The following is a 26,777-nucleotide window of genomic DNA, read 5'->3' as shown; positions in this document are numbered from 1 at the left end:
CTAGTAAAATCATAAATTAAGTTGAAAACATACTTTAGAACTCAGTCAATACAATTAAAGATTTAAATAGTGTAGTTCTGTATGTAGTTGCATTAAGAATCATAATAATCCAATTAGAGACAAAGTGGGTGAGGTGAACATTTATTGGATCAATTTTGATTGGTGAGACTGTCAGGCTGTCACTTATCTCCTTCACAAACAGAAAAGTTGATCCAATAAAAGACATTACCTCGCCCCACCTAGACACCCTAATATCCTGGGACCATCACAGCTACAACACTGCAAACAATAACCCAATTAGGTATATTAAAAGGACAGGGCAACAAAGGTGATTTTTACAATGGGAGACCAAACAGGATTATTGCCATCTGCTCTAAACCTGGTAGATTAACTGGTATTTTTTTCCTACAAATATATCACAACACCAATGAACCCTCACAGTTCATTCCATATCCTGGAAGTCCATTCATAATAGCAGCATTATTTTCAGCGGAGGGCTGGATGGGCTCCAAAGGGAGTTGTACATCAACATCGCTCGACAGACAGTGACAAAGGCACTCTTTTCTCCCTAGCCCCTGCAAGATCTGTTCCTCCTTGTCCCTGTTCCGAAGTATCCAGAAAAAGTGTATTTACTGATTTAATGCACATTTTTAAGATTAAGGCCCTCTAGTATTTGCTCACTGCTACCAGGAAGATAACAAAACTAATGTTTTCTTTGTCCAAAGGAAAAAGAAAGAAAGAAAGAAAAAAGAAAAGAAAAAAATCAACCCCAGTCTGGGTGAAGTTTTCCCAAGGCTGAGATCAATGCTAAAAGTTACCCAAGACCTATATCAGATCTCAGTGCATGATTAACAGTTACAAACCAACAACTGAAAAAAACCAGAGCATTCTAGACCTGCAAACTTGGATAAAATTCAACACAGGCAGGCCAATATTAATTAAAAAATACAAGATTCTCACTAAATTTACAAGATTTTTCAACTACCGCCAGGCAAGCTGAAAACTTGATCCAAAATGCATAGAGTAGGAAGGTGATTATCCTCCTACTTACAGTGAAGTTAGCAGAAATTTGTTGTCTTTAATATGAACAAGAACAGGCCCACATACAAATGCAGACACTTTAGTTCATAAGCTGCGATTTTACTTTACATCATGTACAAGAAAGTTATAAACTGCAAGAATGGCAACACTCAACCCAACCAAGGTATTGATCATGAAGCTGAGTGCCCAATGTGGTATAGTCACAGTTATGTTAGACACAGTCACATAAAACCCTCCATAAGAAAGATGACTGCAGATGACTTTCACAAGAATTACAATGTAGGCTCAAACTTTCATGCAGCTTCAAGATTTAAGTCACTAGGACACCCAAAGTTAGAATATTTTAGCAATTTTATTCAAGATAACTATTACTCCAGCAGAAGCAATAATTTTGAAGATAAGTCATTAAACTGAGGACTACCATCATTATTATGGTTAATTGGATAACTTGGCTACCCATCAGTTACTTTATATAAACCCTTCATTTCATGTGTCTTGGTGTGACAATTTCATTGGAAACTGTTTATTCAACTTAAAAGCATGGAACAGCGTAAATGTGACTTACAGATTTTCTGACTTAACATTCTGCTAAACTCTTGGATCAAATCACAGGAACATTTATGTCAATGAACCTGTTAGAGAGATTTTTAGGCTGTCTATATTCAGCTGGTGAGCTTATTTTGGGCACTAATCACTGGCAATGTTGAAAAAAACCCACACCAAACCAAGAAAACCCCCTCCCCAAAATTTCAACATGCCTCAAATGCACTCCGAAATCAGCACTTTATCAGTGCACCCATGTAGCCTTTGTACATTCTCTCCCTCAAAAACACATTATAAAACATTAATATTCAAAAGTATAAAGTGTTAAATTAGAATGTTTCCAATCACACACACACCCACACACCCCACTCAAACAAACATCCAATTACCTTTCATAATTTCCAAGAGAGAATCAGCTTAATCAACTGTATTCCAAGTTCAGGTTACTTTTATTAATAAACAAAACAGCATTATGGTGTTTTTAGTTTTTAATGTAAACACAGAAGACCCTTTATATCATAGGTAAACAAGCCTAATGCTTACAGACAGGGATGACATGGTATTTACCAGAGTGGTTTTTACTAGGTAAAATCATGATTTTTACCACCCCAGGAAAAAAACTGTTGGAAAATGCTTTAAACTGGGACTACTTTAAAAACTGTTTCATTAATATACACCACATTATGCTTAGTTTTAGTTACATATGTAATTTGTGATTACATAAGGCAGTAGATTTGTAGATTAATTTATTTGTACAACCCTAAATTAAACTGCAGTGGGAATACTACTAATATGTAATTATAATACTGAACTCTAGAATATCTGTATACATTTTGGTTTGGTATTTTCTCAAGGATGCTATAAATGTCAGAACTCATTTCAGTTTCCAATGCTGTATAAATGAATGTAAAGAAAAATTGATTATATGAAAACAGTAATACAGAGTTATAGGATTAAAGCATCAAGCAATCAGAAGCATAGACTACCAGTCCAGGTCCATTTGGCCACGTAACACTTTGTAGCAGAAGACCAGCTTTGATGTAGTGGATGACCAAGCCTATAGGACTTGATTTAGTACTAAGTGGAGCACAGGACCTGGTCCAAGAGGTGAATATAGTTATACCGCTTGGTAATAGTGACCATAATATAATTAAATTTCATATCCCTGTGGCAGGAAAAACACCACAGGGGCCTAACACTGTAGCATTTAATTTCAGAAAGGGGAACTACACAAAAATGAGGAGATTAGTTAAACACAAATGAAAGGGTACAGTGACAAAAGTGATATCTCTGTAAGCTGCGTGGAAACTTTTAAAAGACACCATAATAGAGGCTCAACCTAAATGTATACCCCAAATTAAAAAACATAGTAAGAGAATCAAGAAAGAGCCACTGTGGCTAAACAAAGTAAAAGATGCAGTGAGAGGCAAAAAGGCATCCTTTAAAAAGTGGAAGCTAAATCCTAGTGAGGAAAATAGAAAGGAGCATAAACACTGGCAAATGAAGTGTAAAAATACAATTAGGAAGGCCAAAAAAGAATTTGAGGAACAGTTAGCCAAAGACTCAAAGTAATAGCAAAAAAAAAAATTTTTTTTAAAGTACATCAGAAGCAAGAAGCCTGCTAAACAACCAGTGGGGCCACTGGACAATCGAGTGCTAAAGGAGCATTCAAGGATGATAAGGCCATTGCAGAGAAACTAAATGAATTCTTTGCATCGGTCTTCATGGCTAAGGATGTGAGGGACTGTCCCAAACTGAGGTATCATTAGAGGAGGTTTTGGAACAAATGGATAAATTAAACAGGAATAAGTCACCAGGAGCAGATGGTATTCACCCAAGAGTTCTGAAGGAACTCAAATGTGAAATTGCAGAACTACTAACTGTAGTCTGTAACCTATAATTTAAATCAGCTTCTGTACCAGATGACTGGAGGATAGCTAATGTGATGCCAATTTTTAAAAAGGCCCCAGAGGTGATCCTGGCAACTACAGGCCTGTAAGCCTGACTTCAGTACCGGGCAAACTTGTTGAAATTATAATAAAGAACAATACTGTCAGGCATATAGATGAACATAATTTGTTGAGGAAGAGTCAACATGGTTTTAGTAAAGGGAAACCATGCCTCACCAATCCACTAGAATTCTTTGAGGGGGTCAACAAGCATGTGGACCAAGGGGATCCAGTGGATATAGTGTACTTAGATTTTCACAAAGACTTTGACAAGGTCCCTCACCAAGGGCTCTCACACAAAGTAAGCTGCCATGGGATAAGAGGGAAGGTGCTTTCATGGATTGATAACTGGTTAAAAGACAGGAAACAAATGATAGGTATAAATGGTCAGTTTTCAGAATGGAGAGAGGTAAATAGTGGTGTCCCCCACGGGTCTGTTCTGGGACTAGTCCTATTCAACATATTCATACATGATTGGGAAAAAAGGAGTAAACAGTGAGGTGGCAAAATTTGCAGATGATACAAAATTACTAAAGACAGTTAAGACCCAGGCAGATTGCAAAGAGCTAAAAAAGGCTCTCTCAAAGTGACTGGGCAACAAAACGGCAGATGAAATTTAATGTTGATAAATGCAAAGTAATGCACATTGGAAAACATAATCCCAACCATACATATAAACTGATGGGGTCTAAATTAGCTGTTACCACTCAAGAAAGATCTTGGAGTCATTGTGGATAGGTCTCTGAAAACATCCACTCAATGTGCAGCAGCAGTCAAAAAAGCGAACAGAATGCTGGGAATAATCAAAGAAAGGGATAGATAATAGGACAGAAAATACCATGCTGCTGCTATATAAATCCATGGTATGCCCACATCTTGAATACCATGTGCAGATGTGGTCGCCTCATCTCAAAAAAGAAAGATACTGGAATGGGAAAAGATTCAGAAAAGGGCAACAAAAATGATTAGGGGTATTGAACGGCTTCCGTATGAGGAGAGATTAATAAGACTGGGACTTTTCAGCTTGGAAAAGAGACAGCTAAGGGGAGATATGATCGAGGACCATAAAATCATGACTGGTGTAGAGAAAGTAGATAAGGAAATTTTGTTTACCCCTCATAACACAAGTACTAGGGGTCACCAAATGAAATTAATAGGCAGCAGGTTCAAAACAAATAAAAGGAAGTATTTCTTCATACAATGCACAGTCAACCTGTGAAACTCCTTCACTCCTTATGAAGGCCAAGACCATAACAGGGTTCAAAAAAAGAACTAGATAAATTCATGGAGGATAGGTCCATCAATGGCTATTAGCCAGGATGGGCAGGAATGGTGTCCCTAGCCTCTGTTTGTCAGAAGCTAGGAATGAGCGACAGGGGATGGATCACCTGATGACTACTTGTTCTGTTCATTCCCTCTGGGGCACCTGACACTGACCACTGTCGGAAGACAGGATACTGACTAGATGGTCCTTTGGTCTGACCCAGTAGGGACAGTCTTATGTTCTTATTCCTCAGTTTTGAATGATATACCCAAAGTCTGAAAAGTTTCGTTCTATGCTTGCTGAACACCGATGCAATTATTTTTCCCGGTTTAAGCCAGTATTTACCAGTGCCCTGATCTAAATTAGTTTTCCCTAGGAAATCGCCAACCTTGCAGCACAAAATAAAGATCAAATTTCATACAAATTTCAACTCACTGCTGGGATTATGGATTGATGAATACTGGTTTATAACACATTCTGGAATGCCCAGATACTGATGAAGTTATTACAACAAATTACTATATTTGGTAAGGTAGCTATGCAGTTCCTCAGATTCTTTTAGGATACTAATGGTTTAATTTAAATAAGTAAAGGAAAATATAGCAAGATCAAGACTTGTCGGCAAGAAACTGGTATTGCAACAAAGATGTATTATCAGGTTACAGTATTTGGGGAAAACAGTGTCATACTGACATTTGGTCAATATTTACAATACAGGGCAAATAAATAACATCTATTCCTGTGGGTAAATTTCACACCCAAAACTTATTTACATACCTTATTAATTTTTTCTTTGGGATGTGTCAGCAGTGCTGGGAAGTGTGAAAGAGCTTCACAATTCAGAACTACTTGTGTCTGTTCATCAGTACCAGTAACAATGTTGCCTACAGCTCTGAGTGCAGCAGTCTGAAACAACACACTGTATTTAAAGACTTGAACATTTAGAATAATATTTTATCTGTAAATTAAGCATGAAAACAGTGAACAGAGCAAAATATTATTTTATTCAAATGTTACCACAAAGCAGATAACTGACACTGATAACCTAAGTATTTTGCAAATAAATGTTTGCTGATAAACCTTTAATCAATCATCGTGATAACTAAACAATTTAAAAAGTAAGCCACTTCAGTACTGTATATTAGCTATATATTAATTTATTTCAAAATATAGTATCTAAACTTACTTGCACTTTAACTTCTTGGTGGCTGAGAAGGGGAACCAAATGAGGGACTATTCCAGAGTCTATCACCATCTGGATCTGTTCATTGCCAGCATCCGTTAGGTAGGAGAGGGCCCAGACTGTATCTACCAATATCTAACATTAAAAACAAACAAACAAACAAAAAAAATACAGTGTCAAACCCATAAAGAGAGAAAGGTCTAAAGAAGATGTGCCAAGATCTAAGTTATAAGACTATTATATTTAAAGTTAAGTTTTTTGAAAAAAAATCCAGTTTTGGTTCAATCCAAACTCATTTTTTCCTTCCGATTTTTCAGTTTGATCCCCAAACCAAAAATAAAATAAAGAAAGAAAAATTATTCACTCATATGTACTTATAGATAAGGCTACCTTTTAGTCACAGGCAGTAAACAAAAATTCATGGCCCGTGACCAGTCCATGACTTGGTCACAAAATAATTTGTGGAAAATGTTTTTACTCACATTTACATCTGTGTGGTGAATTAAAACACAGAGGGCTGGAAGAATCTGGAGGGGAGACAGAGTGTTAATATTAAATAGAAATATTCAAGACATTCAACAATTTAACTTATTTAATTTAATTTATAAATGAATAATTCAGTTCACCTCCTGAATGGTTTCCATTGGCGGAGGTGGGTCTTTGTGACGGCATAAGTTGACCATGACCCAAGTAACATTCCTTAAGAATGTTATGGGAATAGATGGACTGATGAAGGACAGCAGAGGTTTCACCACTCCAAGACTAATAACATAATCTCGACACTGGGGTCCATCACCTGTGTAAACATTAAATCGTTTTATGAAGGTAAAAACTATTTACAAGGGATGGTGTTGTAGAACCACGTTCTCATGTTAAATTACCAAGGGCCTAGTTGTTAGATGACCCAAGGGCTATTCTTCCAGTTTCCAAGCACAATTTGGGCATGAGGTTGGGCCTCAGGTCAGCTGCAAATCTGGAACCAGGGGTATAACATTGATTTCTACATACCCACAAAAGGAAAACTTCTCAGGACAGACAGTTTCCCCAATACCCACTGTTTAGCATTATTAAATTGTTCAGTAATCTGAGTAGAAGGTAGTCGAGAAACTATGAGTAACTTCTTTATATACTTTATTTTGGCAATGCAGAGAATAGCACATTGAATATTCAACATCCTGGCAAGTGACAAAATTAGCTTTCCAGTATGTCTTCATTTTTGTAAACTTAAATCCTTCACTATTAATATCTATGTAAAATTGTCTAAACCTTTGGATGCAATAGACACCATTAGTCAAAATGTGACTTGCCAATTGACTGTACAAGAAACACCTCATTCAACATGCAGTAAAGAACTGCTCCCCTTTTTGATTCACATCACATTAAATATACTTTGTGCTAGCAAAAAGTGATTTGCTGAATTCGAAAGAGGTAGTTATCCATGATTAAAAACAAATGAAAAAGATAGCAATTAACGACCACGAGGACAAGGTATAATAGAAACCCATCAATCATAACAGGTTACTGATCCAGACAAAATGCTCTGTGACAAGTTCCATATTGCTTGAAACTGAATAGAACATTTTCAGTTTACTATGCTATCCCCACAGTTTGAGGTGTATTGCATCCACCTAGATACTTATATGGTCCTCAGCATTGTCATATCCAAGCTGTATTGTTAACAGGAAAGGAACACCATCACTCCCAGGTCCAAGTAACAGTACTGTACTAATCTTTTAAGAAAAACTAGAATCAGAGTTTTTGAAAACTTAGGGTATGTCTTCACTACCCGCCGGATCGGCGGGCAGCGATCGATCCAGTGGGGATCGATTTATCGCGTCTACTCTAGACGCGATAAATCGATCCCCGAGCGCTCTCCCATCAACTCCTGTACTCCAGCTCCGCGAGAGGCGGAGTCGATGGGAGAGCGTCAGCAGTCGACTCACCGCGGTGAAGACACTACGGGAAGTCGATTTAAGTACGTCGACTTCAGCTACTTTATTCACATAGCTGACGTTGCATAACTTAGATTGATCCCCAGTGTAGACCAGGGCTTAGCTTATTGTCACAAACTAAGCAATACCTAAACCCACTACATTTCAGTAATTTAAGATATGGTGGGGCTGACATTTTTAGACTACACTCACCACTATGATATTTGAATATCTCTGTGGTATATCACTTACACCAATAATCAAGAAGAGACAAACAAAAGTTTTAGGTTAGCCAAAAGCTTGACCAGAAAGATTAAGTACAATGAAAGCTCTGGTGACTGAAGTGTGAGCTCTGATGGCGATCCAGAGCCTTTATAATGAAAACTATTTTAAGTTGTTTTTCATTATAACATTATGCATGTGATTTGTTTGCCAGACATTCTTTCCTTTTCTTGTACCTGGACTGAAAGATGTATGTGTTAGAGGAGGGGCAAGAGAGAAAGCAGAGAGAATTAAGCAAAGAGCATTTTGAGGGAAATTAACTCCATGTATCTGAGCCAATCCCATTGCTCTTATAGTTAAGTATACTTCTAATTATTAAAAAAATTAACAGAATCCAAATTGGTTTATTAATTTGATTTCAAAAGAAACTTTTGAATTTTTATATTAAGAGTAACACAAACCTATGATATTGCCTAAAGCCCATACTGCTTGCTCACACACATTTTGATGGGGTGAATGCAGCAGCCTCAGAAAAAGTGGCACAGCATCTGAAAAATAAAGCACTCTGTTACTCAAAAAGTCTTAGTTCCAAAGCGATGTGCTCATTATAGTTCGCTCTTAAGTTAAAAATTGACATTCCATTACCCCATGATATGAAGATTTTATCCGGCTGTGTGTTTATTCTGGTTAATGAGACTTCACTCTTTTTCCAGATGATGTTCAAACATAAACATAGATCATAACACAACTTTTCCTTTCATACCATTCTTTCACAGAAGGGTCTGCACTTCAGACCAATATAATGAGAACAAAAGATTTAAGGTAGTTATTTTTATATAACTTTGTACAACAACAAGTTTAAATTTTAAGTAATTATTCTTAATAAATGGTTAATGTTGAAATTCCATATTTAATTCTACTAATTACCACTGAATTTCAATATTAATGTTGAACTGTTTTATCTACGTAGTTATCACTAGAGCTGTCTGAAATGGAATTTCAACAGTTTAATATCAATCCAACAAGCACGAGTAGTTAATTTGAAAAAAAAAGTCAATAAACATCATTAATTGGTTATATATTTTCTACATTTTTTTCCATCACTGGTTATTAATAGAAGTTTTAGTTAGGAACTTTTAAGAGCAAAATCTTGAAAATTCTTATCAAAGTATTTGTACAGCAACATAAGCTGCCACCTATATATCCTGTCTTCTCTTCCTGGCTCTTGAAAATTTTAGATAAAGGAGCAATCCAGCTGATTACCACAAAAGAGATTCTGATGTTTCAAATACTGTCAATGAATGACTGGCAAAAACAGTAAATTGATCTGTAAGGAAGGGATTTAACAAAAATCACTCACCAAGAATAAGATACTTACATTCCAGCCTCGTATATGGAAACAATAGGAGCACAGCACAGTCACTGCTGAGTCAACATTTAACATTGTGATATTATCTGGAAGATGCTCTTAACTCCTACTCTTACACCCCAAAAGCTAAGGTACTTGTGCAACACCTCCTGAAGAAGCGTGGTCAGGAGGAAGGACTCAATACTCGTTAACATTGAAGGACCTGTTTACTTTAACTATTTGGTCCCCAATTCACTGGGTGTAGGACTTTAGTGAATTTCGATTAATTTGGGGGGATATAGGAGAAGGTTTCATTTATAATTTGATTTTATAGTCAAACTGTTAGTTTTCTAAGCAGACACGCCACACCGCTGTCCCTCCTGACACATAACGGGTCAAATGTCAGTTTAATTCTTAAAACATGTTTATTAGCCACTGATCTTATTCAATATTAAACAAGAGGATTTACAAAGCTAATGTAATAATAGGAAAAATACCCCCAGTAATTACAATGACTGGTAGTTTTTGAGAGATGCTAATAGGCCATCTTCTTCATTCAAATAAACCATTACAAGAGAGTACCCATACTTCCATAATGTTTGAGTAAGGAGTAGTTCAATAGAACTAGGTGTGTTAACATTGTTTCTAATCTAAGTCCATCAGTAGAAAAATCCGAACTGCCAGACTCAATCCTGGCTTTCGATCCATTGAAAAGTTAGCTTTAATACAGCAGAAATAAAAATAATTTTAATTAGGGCTGTCAAGCAATTGAAAAAATTAATCTCGATTAGATTCATAGATACTAAGATCAGAAGGGACCATTATGATCATCTAGTCTGACCTCCTGCACAATGCAGGCCACAGAATTTCACCCACCCACTCCTGCGAAAAACCTCTCACCTATGTCTGAGCTATTGAAGTCCTCAAATCATGGTTTAAAGACTTCAAGGAGCAGAGAATCCTCCAGCAAGTGACACATGCCCCATGCTACAGAGGAAGGCGAAAAACCTCCAGGGCCTCTTCCAATCTGCCCTGGAGGAAAATTCCTTCCCGACCCCAAATATGGCGATCAGCTAAACCCCGAGCATATGGGCAAGATTCACCAGCACTGTTAAATAATAACAGAATACCATTGATTTAAATATTTTTGGGTAGTTTACATATTTGCAAATATATTGATTTCAATTACAACACAGAATACAAAGTACACAGTGCTCACTTTATTTTTGAATTGTAAAAAACAAAAATAGTATTTTTCAATTCACCTAATACAAGTACTGTAGTGCAATCTCCATCATTAAAACTGAACTTACTAATGTAGAGTTATGTAAAAAAACTGCATTGTAAATAATAAGCAGGCAGCATTATCTCCTGGAAATGTAAACAAACTTGTCTTAGCAATTGGTTGAACAAGAAGTAGAACTGAGTGGACTCATAGGCTCTAAAGTTTTACTTTTTTTTGTTTTGTTACGTAACTGCATTCAAAAACAAAACATCTACATTTGTAAGTTACACTTTCACGATAAAGAGATTGCACTACAATACTTGCATGAGGTGAATTGAAAAATACTATTTCTTTTATCATTTTTACAAACATTTGTAATAAAAATAATATAAAGTGAGCACTGTACACTTTGTATTCTGTGTGGGAATAGAAATCAATATATTTCAAAATGTAAAAAAATACCCAAACATATTTAATAAATTTTAATTGGTATTCTAATGTTTAATAGTGTGATTAATTGCAATTAATTTTTTTAATCACGATTAATCTTTTTGAGTTCATCACGTGAGTTAACTGCGATTAATCGACAGTCCTAATTCTAATGCATCATTATGTAACATGCAAAACCGAACCTAGATACACTTGCAGCAATCTAAATTGTATTGGGAGGGGAGGATATCAATATTAGAGAAAACACCTGCTCTTTGACAGCTCAATCCAACTCCTTTGAATTCAGTAGGATCCTACATTGATTTCAGTGGCCTTTGACAATGCCCCAAGAGAGAAGGATAATTAATTTTGTAACCAACTACAGTTTCACAACACAGATTCATTCTCTGATTAGACACAAACTCTCTCAGATGAAGAACTGAAGACTTAAAGTAAATTTTTTTCTAAAAGATCTGTGATCTTTACACTGGTTAATTCTGTGAAATATTTGCCTTGGATTTGCTCATGTAGTTATTTGATCAAAGTTTGATATTCAGGATTAATCTTTTTTGCCCTCCAGCGTTTTCTCTGCTTTTTGTTACCTCTCAGCTTCCCAGACCAAGCAGGTGGCTCTAAATTTCGCTCCAAAATTCATTTAAAAAAAACAAAAACAAAATCTTTAAATAAAATCCATTTTAACTTTGTATTTTAAAAGCAACTCCAACAGTTAACAGATTATGTTATTGTCAAGTGGTCACATATTTATCACAATAAATAAGAAGCATTTTATTTCTCGTATCAAAGATAAAGCAAATAAAAGATTAAATTAGAATACCTATGCCTGTGTCAACCTAGTCATCAGGCTAACATATTAATCTCATCACTCAAACCAGATAGTTTTAGCACAGTACTTTCCCTTATTGCAGTGGTTTTAAAACTTTTTAGGCTGCATACCCATTTCCAAATAATGTATTCCAGTGCCTCTCTAACTTCTGTATTGGTGACCCCAAAGCTGTCCTTAGGGTACAGTGAATAGGGTGACCACTCTGGGCCCCGTGGGCCAGCGCACATGGGCAGTGCATGAACTGCTGGCTGGGGGAGGCTAGCCCCCAGCCATGCCCCTTCCACCTGAGTGAGAGCTTGCAGCAGTGCTGCTGCAGCCTCCCTAGCCCAGGCAAGAAGGCAGCGTGGCCCAAGGCCTCTGGAGCCCAGCGGCACTGCCAAAGCGGGGTCCGGGGCGGAGCCACGCCTGGCTGTTTGGGTAAGCACTGATTCCCCTACCTGGTGCAGTGGGTCCTGGAAGTGATGGAATCATCACTTCCGCCCGAGGCCCCCGCACCTCCCTACGGACAGCCCTGGTGAACCCTTTCACATAGTAAGCCTCTGAGTGCAACCCTCTCTTATAAATTAAAAACCACTTTTTTGTATAGATAACTCTATTATAAACGCTGGAGGCGAAGGGCGGTTTGGGGTGGAGGCTGACAGCCCACGATCCCCAAGTAATAACCCTGTCACCCCCTGAGTGATCACAACCCCGAGTTCGAGAACCCTTGAGTTGGGACTGATCCTGCTTTGAGCAGGGGGTTGGACTAGAGTACCTCCTGGGGTCTCTTCTGACCCCAGTCTTCTAGGATACCCCCATCTGACATAGGGTCATAATAGAGCTATTACATACCCCCTCACAAGAGCCCATGTGAACCCTAGTTTGAAAACCACTGCCACACTGAGTCAATTCTACATTTTGATTAAATATTTAAGAATAAGAAAACAGTTTTTAAACGTGCGGTTTTCATACATTAAAGTTCTTGAGTGGAAAAGTTTCCCCCGCCCTTTCACTGTTGGCAATTCAGCATCTCCAGCATTGACAGTTTATAGTGCAGTATATTAAAATTTGATCACATTGTCTTTGGATTTCAATAATATTTTGATACTTCCTGTTCTGGTTTTTAGTTGTGTGGACTTCTTTTTTTTTCCTTGTCTGTTTATAACAAGCTTTTCCTTATTTACAATAGCAGATCCATGAGGAATTGGAAGAGAATAGGAAGTGAATTTGATTCAACTACAAAAACTTGCTTGAACATGGCAGTGACTCTATATTCAGATCTCAAGAAGCACAACTATTTTATTTGCCAAATTCAGTACTAGAGAAGTTCTACTGTGCCCTGATCTCCCAAGTTGACGTTCAAGTAGATTTAAAAGAAATATGTCAGGCACAGAACCATAAAACAATTTTCTGTTTCATCTGGCAACATGGGTTGCAAGTACAAAAATTCTTTCCTAACTTCAGATTCCTGAACATATGGACACCATTTTATCTTGAGTGTAATCTTGGAAGTAAATTCCCGAGGAGGCACTCTCTGGACTTGGACTATCTTTTCCTCCTCCTTCAAAATTAGGTAGGAAATCCCTCCGAATTGTGAAGAGAAGTTAAAAAACAGTGTTTGAAAACTGGAAAACCAGCAGATATTAACTCTGCTAAAATAGTGTGAGTTCCCACAAGAGATTACTCACCATCAGGAAAACCAAATGAATTTAAAATCTGAGAAAATGAAGAACAAAATCAGATCTGTGCTTCAACTGATGCTGCTTGCCAGAGAAGGGGTAGAATTTCTGGCAGGAGACTTCCTGGGCAGGTCCTTCAGTGATGTGCCTGTGATTGACAATTCAGTTTCAACCATCCTGTGGCTATCATATGAAAGTATTAAGTCCTAGGTAGTGTAGATTGGTGAACACTTGAGGAAGAGAGATGGGGTGTAGGTCCTTATTAAATCATCACTTGATCCTCATATTTTTGAAGAAATTACAGTGTGCACATGAAATGCATTATCATCAAATTGATCAACTTACTAGATTGAACTACAGCCTGTGTTTGTTCAGAGGTTCCAGATGCAATGTTTGTCAAAGCCCATGCAGCTTCAAACTGTAAAGAAGGACTACAAATAAAAGTGTAAAGTCAGTTTTACTGTAATACAAAACATATTCTATCTGAATCTAATACAGTAGGATAACATGTACACTTGCAAATGCTTGCACAAATTGTTTTGTCAAAGGATATCTATGAAGTCTTCTCAAAACAATTAACTTTTCCTACCAGTACTTACTTTTAAAAAAGTAACACACTCACTTGTCATCTCTTTCAAGACAGTGCACTAAAATAGGTAGTATTCCAGATTTTATTAAGTCATCAATTGGTGGATTGCGATCACTGGAAAGAAGCTTCCTGTTTAGAAACAAAGGAGAAAATATGACATTTGCAGACAAATCCCCTAGAGTCAAATAGGGCTTTTTAAAAATAAGTGAATTTAGCACTGCTGAAAAGTTGTGTACTTAGCTACTATTTCAGCCAATCCCACCGCCTCTTCTGCTACTACTCTAAAGAGTATGACTGTTGAGTTGAACACCTGGTTTGTCATCATGGGAAACCCGTGACAGGAGTAAGTCAGTCATCCACATGCCCCTCCCCAGCATTATCTTCCCAGCTGGTGCAAAGGATAAGAGGCAAGGTATTGGCTGCTTTGTTAGGACTGCCAGAACATGCTTTCCTCCCTCTTCCTCACTAAGGAGTCAGTGTGTGGGGGATACAAATTAGGACGGTCACATGATTAAAAAAAATTAACTGCACCACCCAATTAAAAAAATTTAATACCATTTATTTTAATATTTTTGGATGTTTTCTACATTTTAAAATATATTGATTACAATTACAACGCAGAACACAAAGTGCACAGTGCTTACTTCGTATTTATTTTTGATTATGAGTATTTGCACTGTGAAAAACCCAAAAGATAGTATTTTTCAATTCACCTCATACAAGTACTGTAGTACAATCTCTTTATCATAAAAGTTGAACGTATAAATGTAGAATTATGTACAAAAAACTACATTCAAAATAAAACAATGTAAAATTTTAGAGCCTGCAAGTCCACACAGTCTTACTTCTCGTTCACCCAATCACTCAAACAACTTTGTTTACATTTGCAGGACATAATGCTGCTCGCTTCTTGTTTACATGTCACCTGAAAGTCAGAACAGGCATTCTCATGCTGTAGCTGGCATTGCAAGATATTTACGTGTCAGATGCCCTAAAGATTCATATGTTCCTTCATGCTTCGACCAACCATTTCAGGGGACATGCATCCATGCTGATAACGGATTCTGCTCGATAACAATCCAAAGCAGTGTGAACCGACTCATGTTCATTCTCAGATGCCACCAGCAGAAAGCTGATTTTCTTTTTTGGTGGTTTGGGTTCTGTAGTTTCCGCATTGGAGTGTTGCTCTTTTAAGACTTCTGAAAGCACGCTCCACACCTCGTCCCTCTCAGATTTTGAAAGGCACTTCAGATTCTGCAAAAACCTTGGGTCAAGTTTTATAGCTATCTTTAGAAATCTCAAATTGGTACCTTCCTTGCGTTTTGTCAAATCTGCAGCGAAAGTGTTCTTAAAATGAACATGTGCTGGGTCATCATCCGAGTCTGCTATAACATGAAATATATTTAATGGGTAACACAGAGCAGGGGACATACAGTTCTCCCCCAAGGAGTTCAGTCACAAATTTAATTAATGCATTTTTTTTTAACAAGTGTCATCAGCATCGAAGTATGTCCTCGGGCATGGTGGTCAAAGCATGAATGGGCATATGAATGTTTAGCATATCTGGCATGTAAATACCTTGCAATGCCGGCTACAAAAGTGTCATGCAAATGCCTGTTCTCCCTTTCTGGTATCACTGTAAATAAGAAGAGGGCAGCATTATCTCCTGTAAATGTAAACAAACTTGTTTGTCTTCACGATTGGCTGAACAAGTAGGACCGAGTAGACTTGTAGGCGCTGAAGTTTTACATTGTTTGATTGTAATTATAGAACAAAAAAAAATCCTACATTTGTAAGTTGCACGTTCATGACAAACAGATTGCACTACAGTACTTGTATGAGGTGAATTGAAAAATACTATTTATCATTTTTATAGTGCACATATTTATAATAAAAAATAATTACACTTTGATTTCAATTACAACACAGAACATAATACATATGAAAATGTAGAAAAACATCCAAAATGTTTAATAAATTTCAATTGGCATTCTATTGTTTAACTGTGCAACTAAAACTGCGATTAACTTTATGGAGTTAATCATGTGAGTTAACTGCGATTAATCGACAGGCCTAATACAAAGGCACATGCTGCTAGGAAGGAGGGAGTACAAACCCACTTGAACTTTAACTCCTTTAACCTCCCTTTTCAACATCCATAAGGTGATTGAAGGCCTGTAGGGAGCTCAAGTGGGACTATGTCCTCAGTCCCTGGAAAAATCATGGAGCAGGTCCTCAAAGAATCAATCCTGAAGCACTTGCATGAGAAGAAAGTGATCAGGAACAGCCAGCATGGATTCATCAAGGGAAGGTCATGCCTGACTAATCTAATCGCCTTTTATGATGAGATTACTGGTTCTGTGGATGAAGGGAAAGCAGTGGATGTATTGTTTCTTGACTTTAGCAAAGCTTTTGACACGGTCTCCCACAGTATTCTTGTCAGCAAGTTAAGGAAGTATGGGCTGGAAGAATGCACTATAAGGTGGGTAGAAAGCTGGCTAGATTGTCGGGCTCAACGGGTAGTTATCAATGGCTCCATGTCTAGTTGGCAGCCGGTATCAAGTGGAGTGCCCCAAGGGTCGGTCCTGGGGCCGGTTTTGTTCAATATCTTCATAAATGATCTGGAGGATGGTGTGGATTGCACTCTCAGCAAATTTGCGGATGATACTAAACTGGGAGGAGTGGTAGATACGCTGGAGGGGAGGGATAGGATACAGAAGGACCTAGACAAATTGGAGGATTGGGCCAAAAGAAATCTGATGAGGTTCAATAAGGATAAGTGCAGCGTCCTGCACTTAGGACGGAAGAACCCAATGCACAGCTACAGACTAGGGACCGAATGGCTAGGCAGCAGTTCTGCGGAAAAGGACCTAGAGGTGACAGTGGACGAGAAGCTGGATATGAGTCAGCAGTGTGCCCTTGTTGCCAAGAAGGCCAATGGCATTTTGGGATGTATAAGTAGGGGCATAGCGAGCAGATCGAGGGACGTGATCATTCCCCTCTATTCGACATTGGTGAGGCCTCATCTGGAGTAGTGTGTCCAGTTTTGGGCCCCACACTACAAGAAGGATGTGGATAAATTGGAGAGAGTCCAGCGAAGGGCAACAAAAATGATTAGGGGTCTGGAACACATGAGTTATGAGGAGAGGCTGAGGGAGCTGGGATTGTTTAGCCTGCAGAAGTGAAGAATGAGGGGGGATTTGATAGCTGCTTTCAACTACCTGAAAGGGGGTTCCAAAGAGGATGGCTCTAGACTGTTCTCAATGGTAGCAGATGACTGAACGAGGAGTAATGGTCTCAAGCTGCAGTGGGGGAGGTTTAGATTGGATATTCGGAAAAACTTTTTCACTAAGAGGGTGGTGAAACACTGGAATGCGTTACCTAGGGAGGTGGTAGAATCTCCTTCCTTAGAGGTTTTTAAGGTCAGGCTTGACAAAGCCCTGGCTGGGATGATTTAACTGGGAATTGGTCCTGCTTCGAGCAGGGGGTTGGACTAGATGACCTTCTGGGGTCCCTTCCAACCCTTATTTTCTATGATTCTATTTCAGAAGAACAAAGTTGGGGGGGGAAGATCAGAAGCACATTCCTTTCCTCCTGCCCCAGCCACACCAAACTGTCTCTCTAGAGGGGGACAGTGGACATGATAGACAAGAAAGTAGCTGTGACTGACTGCTGCGGCTTCCAGTTCTGAACACTACCAGTGGCCACTGCCTTAAACTGGCAAGTAAAGCATAGTCTGCACAGTGAAAATATCTTAATACAATCCGGTTAGGGGCTTTGAATATTTAAAGTTTGTAAAAGCTACGTGATGTTATTGCAGGTGTATATTTATATTGCCAACTGAGAAGAAAAACTTCCTTTTTAGGAGAGATGTAGATGTACAGACAAAATATTAATAAGTTATCCTAGGATTAATTACAACACATACCCCAGTTCCTACAAAAAACCCACCCCAATATTCACTTTTAATAGCAAAATACTGCACAGTTTAGGTTTACTCAAAAACTACCACAAATGTATTTGCTGTCCTCTCAGGCAGCTCATAACCCTGGCTCCAAGAATCAGTTAACTCCAGTTATTTGTAACTGCTTCTATTCAAACAATGCTCTGTCCTTGCCATGTGCTCTAGACATGTGTTTCAAGAAGTTACAGAGAGATCAGGTCCTCCCTTCTGCTCAAGCTTCAGATGCTGTGTATGGTGGCAGAGCAGTATAAGAGAAACAACTAAATAGCTTTCACACCTTATATTAACATTAAAAGACCTCTACTTGTAGGCCTTGTCCACATGCAAAAGTTGCACTCAGTTAACTTAAAATTGTTTCTAAACCAATTTAATCAGTGAAAAAGACTATGTGGACTTTCTTATTTCCATTTAAACCAGTCAGGTTTCAGTTTTTTTCAAATAAATTCCTTATCTGGTTTAAACTGAAATAAGTGTCCATACAGCCTTGCACCAGTTTAACTAAATAGGTTTTAAAAATCACACCAAGTTAAATTGGTGCAACTTTCTCATGTAGACAAGACCTTACAGTAAACAGCTCAAGAACTGCTACTTGACTGGTTAAGAGGTCCAAAGAAATCATTAACTTAAAGCAGAGGTTCTCAAACTATTGTCCTGGTGACCCCTTCCATATAGCAAGCCACTGAGTGTGACCCCCACTTATAAATTAAAAACACTTGTTTATATAATTTAACACCATTATAAATGCTGGAGGCAAAGCGGGGTTTGGGGTGGAGGCTGACAGCTTGCAAACCCCAATGTAATAACCTCGCAACCTCCTGAAGGGTCCCGACCCCCAGTTTGAGAACCCCTGACTTAAAGTGTCTTCAAGTATTTGCCAATTAGTCTAACTTGTTAGGAATCTGGTAGTCTTGTGATGATTTAAACACCTCAGACAACTTATTTAAATTAAAGGGAAACTGTGTTCCATGACTATTTATACATATGAAATCAATTAGGATCTTTACTCAATTTATTTTGAAAGTCAGGAGTATGGCATTTACTAAAATCCTAGAGTTCACATGAATATTTATTAAGAGAATTTATTAAGAGAATGTAATTCTACATTCTGTCAGTTTGTTTTTTATAAACAAAGTTTACATACAAGATATGTTATTACAGCAGTAATATTTGGTGAACTTGATCCATAGATGACATCACCATTCTATCAACTAGTGCAAGAATTCATGATTTTCTAAATTTAGTAGCACTATATAAGCAGCAAGGGTAGAAACAGTAAAGTTGAACAAACTGTGCTCTTACCTTGCAGCCTGCACTGCACTTAACTGGATACCCTGGTTGTCACTTGAAGCATTCTACAATAAAATCAATAACTTAGAATTCAGCCATTTTACATTTGTCATTAAGCCAAAAACGTTCAGGGAAAAATAAATATTTTTACCTGAACTATTGCCTCCAATGAGGTGTTTTGCTGGGGGGGGAAAAAAAACCCCAAAACAGTTAGATACAGTTTTAAAAAAAGTTAAGAAATAAACTTTAGACAGTGTTAATTCTTACCACTCTGAAATCGCCATCTATATCTGAATCTTCACAGATATCTTCATGGGGTACATTTCTTCTCTTTAACAGGTGTTCATCTCTCTTGTTCTTTAAAGAAAAATAAATTTGCTGTGTTTTGTAGTTTTATTTCTCCCCCCCTCCCCGCAGAAGCGGAGATGACTTCCTTTTACGTTGTGGGTAAAAGTAAGTATTTCACTGGTACTATTAATGCTCAGACATTCAAGCCAGGCATTGAAGTATGTGACTAAGATGAGTGCTCACCATTTATGCCAGAGATGGGCAAACTACTGCCAGCGGGTCACATCCAGCCTGGCCCCTGAGCTCTTGGCCCAGGAGGCTCGCCCCCGGCCCCTCCCCCGCTGTTCCCCTCCCACACAGTCATGCTGCCGCGCGGGCAGCAGGGCTGCAAGCTCCTGCCGCTCTGAGCAGCATGGTAAGGGGTCAGCGGCGCACGGTGGTGGTGGGGGGGTTGGGTAGGGAGTCCCAGGGAGCGAGGGATTGGATGGGGCAGAGGTTCTGGGGTGGCCAGGGTTGGATAGGGTGTGGTAATCCTGGGGGGCCTGTTAGGGGGCAGGGGTGTGGATAGGTCGGGGCATCAGTCAGGGGATGGGGGGAGTTGGATAGAGGGTGGGATCCTAGGGGGCGTGCCAGGAGGGGGCAGTCAGGGGACAAGGAGCAGGCGGGGGTTGGATGGGTTGGGGGGTTCTGAGGGAGACAGTCAGGGGGGCAGGCAGTGGGAGGGGGCAAATAGGGGGAGGGGGCCAGGCTGTTTGGGGGGCACAGCCTTTCCTACCCAGCCCTCTGTACAGTTTCGCACCTCGATGTGGCCCTCAGGCCAAAAAGTTTGCACACCCATGATTTATATCTTCCCGAGGAACAGGATGGCCTTCTCTTGATTATAGCTACAGCTGTATAAGATTTTACTGTATGTGACATGACCTATATACAACTCATTTGTCTATATTCATCACTGAAACCACTAAATTCACTGCATTCAATTTTATGTTAACCTTAAAAGTAATACTTTTTGTCCTAAGATTTCTTTCCTCATCGCTCTAATGGCTTATACTCCCCCAGTCCCAACATCCACAGTTTTACCTTCTACACCCACGTTTTGCTTCATCTAAAATTATACTAAACTGAACACTTTTTTTCTTGTTCCCAACTTGGCACTTATTGCTCTGGCACAGAAAGAGAATTTAAAGACATCCCCCCCCCCCCAGCATCAAAATCTTTGTGGAAATGCTGTTCAGATTTCAGAGCAAACAAATCAGTAGTCTGGTATTTCAAAATATGCCATAACTATTATGGAGCATCATGTGGTTTGACAGCCTGAAAATACAGATTCAGATGTTGAAAAAACAAAGCTTGGCAAATTAGTATTCCACTTGAAAAGACTTAAGCATGGAAATGAATTTAAGATGTCTAAGTGAAAGTTAACATACTTTCCAAACATATTCCACTATCCCAATGCTACGTAAACATTCTGCATTTTCACAGCAGCTTCTTGAATAAAAAAAAATGTATTTTTCAATGTATGGTTTCAAATCTCATCCACTAAAAATATTTAATAAACCTGACTGCTTTCCTAATTTTTCTCCATCATATATTAGCGTATTGTAGGGATGCTCATACTAGTTTTAATCTTTTAATACCTGCCAACTGCAACAGGACAGTTTTGTTGCCATCCTTCTTTCCTCACCATGTCCAAGTTCTAGGTTCCCTAACAGCCCTGATTGATGGGAGTGATGCTTGCCAGTTCAGTCCACTGGTCTCCTCCCCAACACGTGAGGCAAGTGGGAAGACAAAATAGTGGATACATTTCTATCACTAAAAGGTCACCCCAGCCATCTCTCCTATGGTGATTTTATTTTACTTAATTGGCAATAATATATGTTGAAGGAATACAGCTTTTAACTCTTGCCTCCCTGTATGTTTTGGGCTACAGTTGACTGCTGATTTAATGTCAGGAATATCTTTCCTCGCTATAGAGGAGTATGGACACCTGAGGATTTTTTGCCCTTCCCCTAAGCATGTAGTAGGGTTGACCCAATTATCTGTTTGCAAGTGTTAAGGAGAAGCCATGATCCTTGGTAAGTTGCAAGTAAAAAAAGGAGTCCACTGTCATTCTTGGGAATTATTAGGACCAAAGATTATCCAAATCCTAAAACAAGGAGTAAGGACAGGATTCACAGTGAGTATTGATAGAGGATGGTTTCAGCAACACAGAAATTGAAATATTCCTTAAAGCCCTAATTCTTCATGTGAGGAAGAAACCAAAATTAATTCGCCTATGTCACTGAAACCCAGTAGATGGAATGTGGGTAATGGGAACAGCCCAGCGATTACTGTTATTAGAGACAGGAAGCAAATAAAGGGTAATGCAAGCACTGGTTATCAGTGAGGCAACATCCAGGGGGATGTTTCGACTTAAAGATCTTCGAGTAACTAGTTTAAATGAAGTTACAGTCATTCATTTATAGACAGACAACTAATGTGCATTTTTAGTTCCTGACTTGGTAGCATCTGCTTTGAAGCTTCCCTCCCCACCAAAAATGTGAGTGTCTACACAGACCTTGAAAAGACAAATACAATTGGACAACATCCTTTTAAATGGTCTATAAAAAAGTAAAAAGAAAAGGAGTACTTATGGCACCTTAGAGACTAACAAATTTATTTGAGCATAAGCTTTCGTGAGCTACAGCCCACTTCATCGGATGCATTCAGTGGACTGTATCCGATGAAGTGAGCTGTAGCTCACGAAAGCTTATGCTCAAATAAATTGGTTAGTCTCTAAGGTGCCACAAGTACTCCTTTTCTTTTTGCGAATACAGACTAACACCACTGCTACTCTGAAACCTATAAAAAAGTAAGCACTATGATTGTCTGCCTCAGACACAGAAAACTTTTGTAATTTCTACTCAAATACCTGAGACATAAAAGTTATATTTAGTAAAAACACTAATCCATCTTACCTTTCTTAACTCCACAACAACTTCATTTCGTTGTCTTCTCATTGTCTGAAAAGTTTAAGATAAAATAATTACAGCATACTCCCAATCTGGACCAAGTCATTGTGATGTGATTTAACGTATTTCAGCAGCTTTCTAAATATTTTACTTTTAGAAGACTGCTTTAATGTAAATAGAGATCAAGTAACTACTTTCAGTTTATCAGTATGGGATTTTATTTTGAAATATAAAACTAGCATTAAATACAGCTATATCTCTCTTTCTATTACTTAATACAATAACATTATTTTGCTGTAAAATATTTGCTCAACACTTGCATAAATTTCCTCAATCCTTCTTGTCCAAAATACAAACTAATAAAGGGACTATCCAACAAGGAAAGTACAACATGGAAACAAAGAAATAAATTGTGTAGAGGGGCAGGAGGAGAGAAGTGAGAGGAATACATTGTTTACATCAGAAAACAGGGTAACAATAAAAACCCATTCTTATAAATATCATTACATGCCAATAGAGAGTATGATAAATTAAAAGGCTCTGTACAAAATTTCACAATTTTCCAGACAGAACTGTATAGCCCTTTCTGGGTTTGGGTTTTCAGAATACGTTTATTTCAGAGTTAAACTAAAATATTTTAATACAACTAGTCCAACGTTAAGTTACACTAGTGAAAACTGGTGTACCACTTGTAATTATTCACCTGTACTTGGAGGGTGCTTAAAGATTAACAGTAGTTCTTGAGACAAAAAGACTGATGTAACAGGGAAATAGCTCTGTATAAATCAGAAGCTACACTACAAGCACTACAGAAGCATAATTGTGGCACTGTAGTGCAGACATTTGTTTCAGTAAGGGAAGGGGTTTTTCCATTGCTGTAGTAAATCCACCTCCACGGGAGGTGGTAGCTAGGTCAATGAAAAAATTCCTCCCATTGACCTAGCAATTTTTATACCAGGGCTTAGGACAGCTTGACTACATATCTCAGGGCTGTGACCTTTTTATACCCCTGAGTGACATAGCTATGTTTTAGGAGTAGGCCAGGCCTGAGCTGTAATTTCTTTGGTTATGCCATGAATACAGCACCAGGTAATTTCTCAGGAACAATACTTATAAATAATTCTATATAATTACAAAATGGTGTGCTTGGCACTTTTCTGATTTACCAATGGTATTAAATAACGGACATTTGAAAGTTTAAGTTGCAAATGGAATCACTCAAATGTCAAGAAATGCAAATGTTGAGGTTGTTGGCACAATTTTAACTATCCTCTTTTGCATATGCATTATGATGCAATTTTAATTATAGTATTGATACTATAATTCAACACCTTTAACAATTCAACAATTTAGCTACAACTAATCAGGAAAAAGATCTTGGAGTCATCGTGGATAGTTTCTAGACATCCATGCAGTGTGCAGCGGCAGTCAAAAAAGCAAATGGGATGTTAGTAATCATTAAAAAAGAGATAGAGAATAAGACGGAGAATATCTTATTGTCCTTACATAAATCCATGGTAAGCCCACATCTTGAATACTGTGTATAGATGTGGTCCCCTCATCTCAAAAAAGATATACTGGCATTAGAAAAGGTTCAGAAAAGGGCAACTAAAATGATTAGGGGTTTGGAACGGGTCCCATATGAGGAGAGAGTAAAGAGGCTAGGACTTTTCAGCTTGGAAAGGAGGAGACTAAGAGGGGATACGATAGAGGTATATAAAATCATGAGTGGTGTGGAGAAAGTGAATAAGGAAAAGTTATTTACTTGTTCCCATAATATAAGAACTAGGGGCCACTAAATAAAATTACTGGGCAGCAGATTTAAAACAAATAAAAGGAAGTTCTTCTTCACTCAGCGCACAGTCAACCTGTGGAACTCCTTGCCTGAGGAGGTTGTGAAGGTTAGGACTATAACAGGGTTTAAAAGAGAACTGGATAAATTCATGGAGGTTAAGTCCATTAATGACTATTAGCCAGGACAGGTAAGGAATGGTGTCCCTAGCCTCTGTCAGAGGGTGGAGATGGATGGCAGGAGAGAGATCACTTGATCATTACCTGTTAGGTTCACTCCCTCTGGAGCATCTGTCGGTAGACAAGACACTGGGCTGGATGGACCTTTGGTCTGACCCAGTATGGCCATTCTTATGAACATACTTTGGACAGTACACAGTGAATGAGACAATAAAAATTCTACTTAACTTTCTACTAATCCCTGCTTTGCTCACTGTACATTGTCCAGCCTGTGCAGAGAGCCCAAACCTACTTTGTTACCGATTCCACAGCTGTGTAAGTCCATCAATTCAGTGGATCTATTTCTAGTTTACATTGTGGAAATGGCAACTAAAATCTGATCCAAACTTAACAATCTAAAGGACTGTTCTATGTTGTTTATTATGTACACCTTCACTATACAGATACTATTATATCTGCAGAATGTCTGCATTGTTGAATATATAGATTGGCAGATGATTGTGTAATTAAAATAAGAGTATACACACAGAAGTAAAAGCAAAGGTTGTAAAGACAACCTCATCATTAGCTTTTCCTGACCAGAATGCTTCACTTTGCAAACTTAATGATTTTTCAAGATTTTAGTAAAGTAAAAATAGAGATTTTTAAAAAGAAAAACAAAATTTGTAATATAGATCTATTTATCAGACAGAATTAGAATGTTCTGTCCTGATACACACTCAGCTGAGACCAGGGCTCCTGTAGACCAGACATAGCCGGAGTGCATCCAAAGGCTTCAAAGGAGCCTGCTATAATTCAATATGCATTTGTGAATGTGTCAGATTTTTCCAGATGTTTAAAGTAAAAATTCAGAATTTCACACACTTGTGCATAAACAGATATTAGCAAAGGAGATTATTAAGAGGTTTGATTATTAAGTTACTGCACACATGAACAGTTTAGAATAAAGGGCATTGACAAATATTCAACTTAGAAAAAACAACTGTTTGAAAATGGTTTACCGTTATATGACAAATACAACTAAAATTACTATAACAGAATGATTAGAGAAATTATTTTCAGTTTGTTTACTTGAGCATTTATCAGTACTTTGTGTGTAGTCAGTTTCACCACATTTCCTGATTAGTCAATTCCTTGTTTGTTTGGATCTTTCACACAGTCACAGGGGAGAGAAACACTTGAAAATAGAAAATGTGATTGTAAAATTACAGAAATTGGCAGGATGATCTAGGTGCTGATGCAGTACTTGAAAATACTTGTAACTCTTCATTTCAGGTTGACTGTCACTTTAAGTGTAGCTATTACATATAATTTTAATAAGATCTAGCAAAAATGACAACATATAAGTTTTTGTTTCTTTCTGTAATGAGATCTCAAGTTGTTTCTTAACAATTTGTTTCGACGGTGAATTAGAAAAGGAGAATTGAGAACTGTTTTAAATGAGAGAATTGAATGAAGAAAGAATGGTTGACTTGTTCAAGAAGGTGAAGGCTTCCAAGCATAAGGAACAGCGTGGAAAAGGAGAAGGAAACTGCTGGGAGTAACACTTATGCAGAGCAAAGGAATTGCCAAAGCTTTAAAGACAAGGACTTGAAGTTTAAATGTGACAGATACAAACCATAATCACCTGTATTCCTGTAAAAGTAATACGTTTCACTATAAGGTAAAACTGTTTCAGAAGAGCTGGGTAGGACACATGACATCCAGTTTGTCACCTGTTACTGCTACAAAGTGACTTTTCCTTTTTGGCCAGGCAGATGAACAAAACAATGGGAAAGAAAAATTGCAACACTAACTAGTTCCTTCCCATTCCAAGACAAATTAATCAAGCTCTCTCTGGCCTTTGGGTGAGTCTTTCATTGCCTGTGGACCAATTCGGAATGAGGCACACGACGAGAAGCAAAAGCAAAACCATACCTAACGCAATTAAACCATGTGTTCTATTCTCTGCTTCAACTCTCATAGTTAAGCATGTTACAAAATGTTGCTTTAAAAAAAAAAAGATTTTACAAGGAGGTAGAATACAGGAAAGTTATCTTACATATTGGTGTACAAAAAATGAAACACTGATAAAAGCGTAACAGACATCA

The 26,777-nt window shown here is 38.1% G+C and overlaps 1 protein-coding gene and 1 non-coding gene across 2 annotated transcripts in view; both read right to left on the bottom strand.

The window, feature by feature from the left end:
- Window positions 1–26,777, bottom strand: part of KPNA4 (karyopherin subunit alpha 4) — a 62,009-nt gene that overhangs the window by 26,310 nt on the left and 8,922 nt on the right. The window contains exons 2-12 of the mRNA XM_048862787.2: window positions 22,723–22,767; window positions 19,745–19,834; window positions 19,629–19,658; window positions 19,490–19,542; window positions 14,260–14,355; window positions 13,983–14,068; window positions 8,595–8,681; window positions 6,607–6,776; window positions 6,463–6,507; window positions 5,984–6,115; window positions 5,575–5,703 (exon numbers count right to left, since the gene is read on the bottom strand). Coding sequence (XP_048718744.1) covers window positions 5,575–5,703; window positions 5,984–6,115; window positions 6,463–6,507; window positions 6,607–6,776; window positions 8,595–8,681; window positions 13,983–14,068; window positions 14,260–14,355; window positions 19,490–19,542; window positions 19,629–19,658; window positions 19,745–19,834; window positions 22,723–22,767 — 963 coding nt within the window. The remainder of the gene's footprint in view (window positions 1–5,574; window positions 5,704–5,983; window positions 6,116–6,462; window positions 6,508–6,606; window positions 6,777–8,594; window positions 8,682–13,982; window positions 14,069–14,259; window positions 14,356–19,489; window positions 19,543–19,628; window positions 19,659–19,744; window positions 19,835–22,722; window positions 22,768–26,777) is intronic.
- On the bottom strand, window positions 1,638–1,988 carry LOC125643259 (small Cajal body-specific RNA 7). Its single transcript, XR_007358657.1, has one exon.

The sequence above is a fragment of the Caretta caretta genome, chromosome 9 (genome assembly GCF_965140235.1).
Source record: "Caretta caretta isolate rCarCar2 chromosome 9, rCarCar1.hap1, whole genome shotgun sequence".
Taxonomy (NCBI): domain Eukaryota; kingdom Metazoa; phylum Chordata; order Testudines; family Cheloniidae; genus Caretta; species Caretta caretta.
The sequence above is the reverse complement of the archived record's forward strand: the minus strand, read 5'-3'. Positions and strand labels throughout refer to the sequence as shown.